The sequence below is a fragment of the Ranitomeya imitator genome, chromosome 9 (assembly GCF_032444005.1).
Source record: "Ranitomeya imitator isolate aRanImi1 chromosome 9, aRanImi1.pri, whole genome shotgun sequence".
Taxonomy (NCBI): Eukaryota; Metazoa; Chordata; class Amphibia; order Anura; family Dendrobatidae; genus Ranitomeya; species Ranitomeya imitator.
The window spans coordinates 80,479,299-80,490,410 of NC_091290.1; the positions used below are offsets into that span (position 1 = coordinate 80,479,299).

At 44.4% G+C, this 11,112-nt stretch overlaps 1 protein-coding gene across 1 annotated transcript; it reads left to right on the top strand.

The window, feature by feature from the left end:
• The first annotated feature begins 418 nt into the window (after positions 1-418).
• On the top strand, positions 419-2,636 carry LOC138649867 (melanoma-associated antigen C1-like). The gene is made up of 3 exons (XM_069740592.1): positions 419-1,043; positions 1,124-1,280; positions 1,396-2,636. The coding sequence occupies exons 1-3, from the start codon at positions 929-931 to the stop codon at positions 2,582-2,584; spliced, it is 1,461 nt and encodes a 486-aa protein (XP_069596693.1). The 5' UTR covers positions 419-928; the 3' UTR covers positions 2,585-2,636.
• The last annotated feature ends 8,476 nt before the right edge of the window (positions 2,637-11,112 follow it).

Here is an 11,112-nt window from a genome sequence, read left to right on the forward strand (position 1 = left end):
CAGAGCTGAGAGCCTGCCACAGAGCTGAGAGCCTGCCACAGAGCTAGAGCCTGCCACAGAGCTGAGAGCCTGCCACAGAGCCGGGAGCCGAGAGCCTGCCACAGAGCCGAGAGCCGAGAGCCTGCCACAGAGCCGAGAGCCTGCCACAGAGCTGAGAGCCTGCCACAGAGCCGGGAGCCTTCCACAGAGCTGAGAGCCTGCCACAGAGCCGAGAGCCTGCCACAGAGCCGGGAGCCGAGAGCCTGCCACAGAGCCGAGAGCCGAGAGACTTCCACAGAGCTGAGAGCCATGTCTCCGGGGAGGCCTCCTCCTCCTCGCCGTCCACGCACAAAGGTGTGTGTGTGTGTGTGTGTGTATCATCTATTCTTTTATGTTTCATCGTAGGAAGCTGATGAGGCGGAGTCCCCCGGAAAAGAGGTGGTCCCCGAAGATGAGGGAAGGGGTGGAGAAACCCACGGAGAGGGCTCACAATTGGTATGTATCTGTGATGTATTGCGGAAACACACCCTACACTACACACAAAACATAACACTAGATGCTTACAACAAAATACATAGAAACTGATACTTTCAAACCACACACAACACATACAAAACATATATATCACATGGCACACAACACATAGAATGGCTACCAACAACCCCATAATTTTTTATTTTTGTATTCTAGAGTTCTGAATCTGGTGCCCAAGCAATAGGTCCTTCCAGTGGCTCCCGGGGTCGTCGGCGACATTCACGTGGCGGCCGTCGTCATGTAGGTTTTTTGTTATTTTTTGGGTGCAGGTTAGCAATGTTTCAAATTTGGTGTTAATTTTTTCCCCCTTTTCAAACAGGTTTCACAGCGTGCTCCAGATTCGGACGGTGAGGAGGTCGGCCTTGATATTGACCTGCTCATCGATCTTGTCAGAGACAGGGAGCCGTTGTGGAATATGGGTGACCGCCGCCATGCTGATCTCTCAGTGACCCGTCGACTCTGGGAGCAAATCTGCTGTGAACTGATTCCGAGGTGGGAGGACCTAGATGTTCAGGCCCAGATTCAAGAACGTAAGTATCCTCAGTTCAGTTTTGGTGATGCATTCTAAAATGCTGTTTCTAACCAAGTTGTCTTTCTCCTATTTTAACAGGTGAGCGGATTGTGAAAAGGTGGCGGTCGATCAGGGATCGCTTTAAGAAGGAGTTCAATAAAGAGATGCAGGCCCGGAGTCGATCTGGAGGACGCAGGAGCACGTACAAATACGCAAGGGCCCTGTCGTTCCTCAGGTCAACGATGGTCACCCGAAGGTAAATATTACCCACCACGTGCACTAATGTTTTACATGTCTAACCTCTTTTGCTCTTTCAGCCAGGGCCATGCAATGACAGTATATTAATTGTTTGTTTCTCTCTTTTTCCACAGTACCGTTGGGAGCACTCTGGAGCCTGCAGCACAATTGAACACTTCTGGGGCGATCCCTCAAGAGGCCGCCACCGAGGGACACTTTGACAGTGAGGAACCCTCTGCACCTTCCCACTCTGCACCTTCCCACTCTGCACCTTCCCACTCTGCATTTTCCCACTCTGCACCTTCCCACTCTACCGATCCCTCTTTCCCATCCACGAGCACTGGAGCATCCTGGCCGGTTCCATTGCATGTAGCTGCTGGTGAGAACATAGCGTTTCCTGTACCCCACCCTTCTGCTGCAGCCACCTCTAGTACACCTGTAGCATCGGGGCGGTTTCGCCAGAGGGGTCAGATACATAGTTATGCTCCCGAGTTCTTGCACCTGAACGCATCGTTCCAGAACTGTCTGAAAGTTTTGTCCGAGCAAATGGCTGCAGGATTCAATTTCATAAATAAAAGTATGCTCGAGATGCATACACTTCTGGTAACGATGCGTTCAGAGGCAAAACAGTCCCCGAACAACACTTTTTTTCAGTCGGTGCTTGAGCAAATGGAGACGCTATCTACTTCTCAGCAGATGCAAGTAATGGAATCCTGCCAGTCTACTCTAGCGCTAATTGCCTCTAGAGCAGATAGTTCTTCCAACCATCCTCCAACTTGCCCCCCTTCCTCCACTGTCCACCACTACAGCCAGTACCATCCTCCTGACCCGTATCGCCAAACAGACATTGCCCCATCACGCCCAACTCGCCATCATCCACATCGTGCCCCGTCCCACCAGCCACACCACCAGCCCCGTGCCCCTTCCCACCATCCACACTATCAGCATCCCTCCCGTGCCACTTCACACCCATATGATGATCCAGACCCATACAACTTCCCATCTACTTCATCCTCACCTCCTCTCCCTGCCCACTTCCAACAGACTGTATCACCCTCTTCCCAAACATCTTCTACACACATCACTCATTCTGCCACCCAGTCCTCCCAAAACATTTCGTACACCCCTCCACCCTACCAAATTTCTAACCCCAATCCCACTTTCTTGTCCACCCGCTCAATAGCTTTCTCCACTCCTTCACCCCTAACCGGTGAACATTCTCCACCACCATCACATTCCTCTCTCCACACTCCCACTGTCGAAGTGTCCCTATCAGACAGTGCCTCCGATAGTATCTCCACCCCGACGTATGAAAACATTTAGTACCCCATTTTTTTGTGTGTTACATTGTTAATAAAAGTTTTTGGTTGAAAAATCTCTTGTATTTATTCATTAGGAACAAATAACACTTTTGTAAAAAAAAGGTTTATTGGTAACAGTAGAACTTTGGGTATGCACATCTTGATTTAAAAAGAAACTCAAACAGGTACCCAACATGGTTAAAAGGTAAACCCAAACAGGTACGCAACATGAGGGTAAAAACCAAACTGGTATACAACATGGGTAAGGTAAAAACAACAGGTACGCAACATGGGTAAAGGTTAAAGTTATTACTAGGTATACACAAAGTGTTTAAACTATATCATCCTGCCAGTGTATTCTTCCTTGGGGTGAAATAAAATATTCTGCAAAGTGATCCCGTATTCTGGAAACTGTGGCAGAACTTCTGTATGTATGGATGCTGTAATCCATCAAGGTGGTTTCGGCAGAATGGTCCTCAATGGAAAGCTGTTCCTTGGATATAACATAATTGTGGAGGACAACACACGCTTTCACCACCTCATCCACAGTGTTTGTGTTTAAGTTTATGGATGTCAAGAGAACTCTCCATTTGGCGGTTAGGATCCCAAACGCACACTCCACCATTCTCCTTGCACGTGTGAGTCTGTAGTTGAAAATTTTTTTGGTATTGGTTAAACCACGGCTGGAGTAGGGTTTCAAAAGATGCTCTGAAAGCTGAAAAGCTTCATCCCCAACACATACAAATGGCATTGGTGGATCGGAAGTTTGAGGCAGTGGTCTTGGGGGGGGAAATTGAAAGGTTTTTCCATATAAATGCCGCCCCATAGAAGACAGTTTGAAAACTTGCGAATCATTAGAACGACCATACGCCCCAATGTCCACCGCTACAAATTTGTAATCCGCATCGGCGATGGCCATCAGCACGATGGAAAAGTACTTCTTGTAGTTGAAATACTGAGATCCAGAACCAGCCGGTTTCACGATACGGATGTGTTTCCCGTCCACCGCACCCAAGCAATTGGGAAACTGGCACACTTCCAGGAATCTGTCAGCTACTTCCAACCATGTCTGCATTGTGGGATGTGGAATGTATTCTTCATGCAAACAGTCCCACAGTGCACGGCAAGTGTGCCTCACTATTCCTGATATTGTGGAAATGCCCAGTCTGAATTGAAAATGTAGGGAAGACAGGGATTCACCGGTTGCTAGGAATCTGTGAAGAAAAGGAAGGAAGAAATTACTACAAATTCAAAATATCAAATAAAGAGTCCACAACAAAAGTTGATGCAAAAAGAATGCTTACCGAAGAGTCACCATCAGACGCTCAGCTGGGGTAATGGAGAATCGGCAATAGGTATCACTCCTTCTTATCAGATGTTGAACCCGCTCCACCAATATATCAAAGTTCTCCGCTTTCATCCGAACATAGCAGAAAAACTTTTCAGGGTCACCTCGAAGCTCCATATACAACGTTGAAAAGACTCCCCGGGTCATTCTCTGTGCCGTGATGGGGTGGATCCACAAACGGCGTCGTCGCAGATGCATGACACGCTGTCTCTCTTCCTCTTTCTCAATCACAATAGCTTTTAATCGATTCGCCTCTGTGATGAAATCCACGTTGTTCTGCAGAATCTTTGCAATAATGCCCTCCATCTTGCTCTGTAGCTTGCTCCTCTCCAACCCGTCACAGATGTTAAGAACACTGTATATATAGTTTTCAGCCGGCCAATCACCTTTTTAGCCTTTCAGGGGGCGTTTTTTAAAGCCGGATCCGTAAAAAACCGGAAAGAAAAACGGACGAAACGGATGCGACCGGACGAGCCGGATCAGGTTTTTTGCCGGTTCCGGACAACGGATCCGGCTAAAAAACCGGATCCAGCTCGTCCGGTTGCATCCGGTTTCTTTAAAAAAAAACGGATCCGGTGATGCGGCGCGACGCCGCATCCGGCATCCGGCAAAAAACCTGATGTGTGAAAGCAGCCTAATAGCTGTTATCAAAGATAATTTTGGAAAGTTAGAGTAACTTGGCCTGCAGAGATCAACTGATCTACACACTTAATTGTATTTAAAAGGGGCTACCTATGTGTCAGACTGTGCTATACTTAGCTCTAATACAGTACAAGCCTTAAAAATAATTTTGTTGGCCAAACTACATGAAAATTATCTATCGCTTCGATACGCCATGCAAGTTCCTTATCAGCACTTTAGTGCATTGCACCACTGTCGATATTGGCCATACACAGCTTTTTCACGTTCTGGGCTGCTCGTCAAGGCTCACCTGTTATGTGCAAATGTAAAATACAGACCATCTCACCCTGGGTAAGGCTGCCAAAATCCTCGACACAGAAGAATCCACTCCTGCCCGATATGGCAAAACAAAGATCAAGGTAAAGAATCCCGCAGTCATGATCCAGATAGAATTAGTAAACTTTATTCCAACAAAATTAATAGTTCATTAACAATTGTATATTCTTCTCCTTTGCATTTCCGACTGCAACTCAGTCCTTGTTCAATATGATCCATGATTCAGTCGGAAACACGAAGGAAAAGAATATACAATATTTGGATGCACTTGAGGATGTGTTGTAATTTTGCTGGAAGAAAGCTTACTAATTTTATCTGGAATACAGCTGGAGGATTCTTTACCTTAAATTGTTATGTTCCAGAGCTATTGTTCCCCAGAGAGAAAAAGGCTGATGTGAGTGATGACAATCGTTGTACAAAATAGAATTCAAATGTTCACAACCCATGGCAAGGATCCTCGTGGCCTTGCAAATCCCTACAGTAAAACTAAAAGCAACTCACTGAAAAGGACAAAAAATTCAAAATGCCTAATAGAAAAATGGAATAATAAAATAATCATTCACATGCCTACTAGTGATGAGCGAGTGTACTCGTTGCTCGGGTTTTCCCAAGCACGCTCGGGTTGCCTCCGAGTATTTATGACTGCTCGGAGATTTAGCTTCCATCCCGGCAGCTGAATGATTTACAGCTAGTAACCTAAGTGCATGTGGGGGTTGCCTGGTTGCTAGGGAATCCCCACATGTAATCAAGCTGTCTAGTAGCTGTAAATCATTCAGCTGCCGGGATGGAAACTAAATCTTCGAGCAGTCATAAATACTCAAAGGTCACCCGAGCATGCTGGGGAAAACCCGAGCAACGAGTACACTCACTCATCACTAATGCCTACCATTCATAGCGGAGGTGGTTGCACACAGATGAGGCTTATATAGGGTGCCAGTCACATAGATATGTGTAGTGTCTGGCTTACAACCTATAAATGATGTCCGTACTATTATATCGGGCAGGCTGCCCAGCGCTATGTAAGTGCACCCCACACAGACTGACACCCCAAGTTTCCCAGGCCAACACTAAAGGGCTTGCTGCAGTCTGAAAAACAATGTGCAACAAAAAAACATGAGGTATTGGTAGATACTTTCTCCCAAAAATGCAAGCCTGCAACCCCCATCAAGGGTCCTGATTGTATTGCAAGGATCTACAGTACAATTAAAGCATTTTTTCTGTGATTGATGCCCTATACAAACCTTATCCATGTACATTTACAGTATAATGCTAGGCGACCTCCCCCTCGATGGATGATAGGTGTGTAAGTGATTGTTTCATCAGTGTTTGGCACCTGAACTGTTTCTGCCCTTATCATGGGACTGCTGCATCCTGTAGTGGTTTAGTACTGTGATCAGGTGTTGGTAAATACGGATGTCTTTTTTTTTACAAAATGGAGCTCCTTTAATAATAATAATAATAATAATAATAATAATCTTTATTTATATAGCGCCAACATATTCCGCAGCGCTTTACAGTTTAACAGTTTCAAACACAAAAGTCATAAGTAACAACGTTAACAATACAATAATTAAAGCAAAATAAGACGACCCTGCTCGTGAGAGCTTACAATCTACAATGAGGTGGGGGAGATACAAAGTACAGTTGTGTATTTACAATGATGTATTTACAATCATGGTCCAGCCATCTTCAGGGGTTGGGGAATAGATGGGGATAGTGAATGGGCTACACACAAACATAACATAACTTTGATTAGTGAACGTGATAGGCCGCTCTGAACAAATGTGTTTTGAGCGAGCGCCTAAAACTATGCAAATTATGGATGGTCCTAATATCTTGGGGTAGAGCATTCCAGAGGATTGGCGCAGCACGGGAGAAGTCTTGGAGTCGGGAGTGGGAGGTACGGATTAGTGCAGTACCACTAATTAATCCAGTATGGGACCTGTTAGGTGGCACGTTCACATATATTTCACATAGAAAATCATATTTGTGTTTGTTTTCTCCCCGCTTTACAGCTTTCGTCATCTGCACTCCCTGAAAAAGTTCATGCTTTTCCCCTTTACATGCTTAGATTGCCCTATGTAACTTTCTTGTTCGTGTTGGGACAGAAGTAGAGTGCTTTACACCTATTTCAGAAAAAGCAGGGCAGCCGGCTATGCGAAGAGATTACACAGATTACACAGCAGAAAAAAGGTAAAAAGTTTTTAATGAAGACAATGTTAGGAATTGCTTAAAGGCTTTGTCCCACAAAGTACATTTTAATCAGTCGATCTTGAAATAATAATAAGTTCCACAATTGAATGTGCTACAAAAATGTTCTTGTGCTGAGATAATCTTATAAATGTACCCCTGCTCCTGCTGTGTACTGTGTAATGGCTGTGTCTGACCATACAGGAACATGGTCTGATTATACCACATCTCCTAGGCAGGGGTTGAGGAAAAGGAGTATATAGACATTACAGTATGGGATCACAGCTGATTAGTCCTGTGAGGTAAAACATTTCACTGCCTGTTTTATCACAGTCCCCTGAAATCATCATATATCAAGCCAGTGAGGTAGAAGCTTTAGTGGTGCTGAAATTATGTCACTGACCTAATTTATAATAAGCTCAGAGTGCTGGAGATGAAGCAGAAACACCTGCTCATGTGATAAAACAGAAAGTGAAACGTTTTACCTCATAGGAAGAATCAGCTATGATCCCCTGCTGTCCTGTCAGTATATTATTTTCCTTCCCCACTGCCCAGGAGCTGCGGTATTATCAGACCATGTTCCTGTGTAGGGAGAAGAACCAGGCTAACGGTCCCTCTTGCGTGTCTGGGCTGGAATTGTTGGGGCTGTCACTATTTTCCAGGGGGGAAGCAATTTCTGACCGGAGCAGTTCTGGACACCTGACTGATGGGGCGGCTCCATCATAAATAGCTGGGTGCGTGGGAAGACGGGGCTTTTGGCGGGGAACAAGTGTGTGAGCACAGAGACGGTTGACTCCCTCTCAACTTACCCATGCCAGATATCCGTGCCTTCATACTCTGTTAGCAAGTCCATACCGATTGATGACACACAGCTCGGAGAGACCTCCACACCTTACAGTGACCGTAACAGAGTGCACAGCATCGTTCCGCTGACCACCGCGGAAGCACCACTCAGTCATATCCCTGCAGTGCCCACTGAGAACTGGCCTGCTCCTGAGGCTGTGACCGCTGGACTGTGTACCTCTTCTGCGACCTTGTCTACTGAACTGTTTGCTTCATCCTCTGTGCTGCGGACCTACACCTCCACAACATCTCGTACCCGTACCAGAAGACCACGTGCCGAAAGACCCGGATGATTTACCACCATGAAGAGAGTGCATTGCCTTTCTGCGAGACCGGATCGGAGACATCTCGCGCCACCTACGGCACCACCGAGGGATCTTCCAGCCATCTTCCACCAAGGCCCAGAAACTGATAAGTTAAACTACCATTATCTTTATTATTGTACCCCTTGCTTAACCTAATACTCTTTTACAGTTATATGAAAAAGTTTGGGCACCCCTATTAATCTTAAGCCGGCCGAATCCTGTGTATTCAATGTATTTTTCTAAAATCTTCATAAATAAACTACATACATATTCTAGAATACCTGATGGGTTAGAATCGGGCTACCATCTAGTAATCTTATAAATGTGCGCCTGCTGCGTACTGTGTAATGGCTGTGTCTGAGGCCGGCGTCACACTTGCGAGTTTTACGGATGTAAGAGCGCAGAAACTACGTCCGTAAAACTCGCAAAAAATACGGCACAATTATTCTCTATGCCCCTGCTCCTATGTGCCGTATTTTACTGATCAGTATTATAAAGCTTTCTACGGCCGTAGAAAATCGCAGCATGCTGCGTTTGTCACCGTATTGCGCAAATAAAACGCCAATGAAAGTCTATGGAAGCCCCAAAAATACGGATTCCACACGGACCAGCAGTGTGACTTGCGAGAAATACGCAGCGCTGTTACAGAGAAAAGCAGGTAATTCAGCGCGGTGTACAGTAAAATCACACTGACAGCTTACAGTAGAATAGGTAGAATAAATATATACACATAGAATAGGCATATATATATATATATATATATATATATATATATATATATATATATATATATGTCAGTGAGACACATATATGTATATATATTCTTACTTCATACAGCCGCGGTATAGCAAAAAGCCGGTAATTCAATTACCGGCTTTTGCTTTCTCCTTCCTAAAACCCGACATGATATGAGACATGGTTTACATACAGTAAACCATCTCATATCATCATTTTTTTTGCATAATCCACACTACTAATGTTAGTAGTGTGTATATGCAAAATTTGGCCGTTCTAGCTCTTAAAATAAAGGGTTAAATGGCGGAAAAAATTGGCGTGGGCTCCCGCGCAATTTTCTCCGCCAGAGTAGTAAAGCCAGTAACTGAGGGCAGATATTAATAGCCTGGAGAGGGTCCACGGTTATTGGCCCCCCCTGGCTAAAAACACCTGCCCCCAGCCACCCCAGAAAAGGCACATCTGGAAGATGCGCCTATTCTGGCACTTGGCCACTCTCTTCCCATTCCCGTGTAGCGGTGGGATATGGGGTAATGAAGGGTTAATGCCACCTTGCTATTGTAAGGTGACATTAAGCCTAATTAATAATGGAGAGGCGTCAATTATGACACCTATCCATTATTAATCCAATTGAATGAAAGGGTTAAAAAAAACACACACACATTATTAAAAATTATTTTAATGAAATAAAAACAAAGGTTGTTGTAATATTTTATTTAACGCCCAATCCAATCACTGAAGACCCTCGTTCTGTGAAAGAAAAAACATAATAAACCAACAATATACTTACCTTCCGCAGATCTGTAAAGTCCAACGATGTAAATCCATCTGAAGGGGTTAAAACAGTTTGCAGCAAGGAGTTCCGCTAATGCAGGCTGCTCCTTGCTGCAAAACCCCGGGGAATGAAGCTAAATATAGGTCAATGATCTATATTTAGCTTCATTTGCGGTGAGGCGCCCTCTGCTGGTTGTTCCTAGATCGTGGGAACTTTCCTAGAAACTTTCCCTTCAGATGGATTTACATCGTTGGACTTTACAGATCTGCGGAAGGTAAGTATATTGTTGGTTTATTATGTTTTTTCTTTCACAGAACGAGGGTCTTCAGTGATTGGATTGGGCGTTAAATAAAATATTACAACAACCTTTGTTTTTATTTCATTAAAATAATTTTTAATAATGTGTGTGTGTTTTTTTTAACCCTTTCATTCAATTGGATTAATAATGGATAGGTGTCATAATTGATGCCTCTCCATTATTAATTAGGCTTAATAGTAACATAGTAACATAGTTAGTAAGGCCGAAAAAAAGACATTTGTCCATCCAGTTCAGCCTATATTCCATCATAATAAATACCCAGATCTACGTCCTTCTACAGAACCTAATAATTGTATGATACAATATTGTTCTGCTCCAGGAAGACATCCAGGCCTCTCTTGAACCCCTCGACTGAGTTCGCCATCACTACCTCCTCAGGCAAGCAATTCCAGATTCTCACTGCCCTAACAGTAAAGAATCCTCTTCTATGTTGGTGGAAAAACCTTCTCTCCTCCTACAATAGCAAGGTGGCATTAACCCTTCATTACCCCATATCCCACCGCTACACGGGAATGGGAAGAGAGTGGCCAAGTGCCAGAATAGGCGCATCTTCCAGATGTGCCTTTTCTGGGGTGGCTGGGGGCAGGTGTTTTTAGCCAGGGGGGGCCAATAACCGTGGACCCTCTCCAGGCTATTAATATCTGCCCTCAGTTACTGGCTTTACTACTCTGGCGGAGAAAATTGCGCGGGAGCCCACGCCAATTTTTTCCGCCATTTAACCCTTTATTTTAAGAGCTAGAACGGCCAAATTTTGCATATACACACTACTAACATTAGTAGTGTGGATTATGCAAAAAAAAATGGTGATATTTTACTGTATGTAAACCATGTCTCATATCATGTCGGGTTTTAGGAAGGAGAAAGCAAAAGCCGGTAATTGAATTACCGGCTTTTTGCTATCTCGCGCTGTATGAAGGAATATATATATATATATATATATATGTGTCTACTGACATATATATATATATATAGACAGTATATATGTTTTTTTTTTAACACATGGATCCCTTGTATAGCCGTATGTCGGTTTGGCAAGCCTGCGAGAAAAACACGCAGTACGGCTGCCATACGGATTACATAC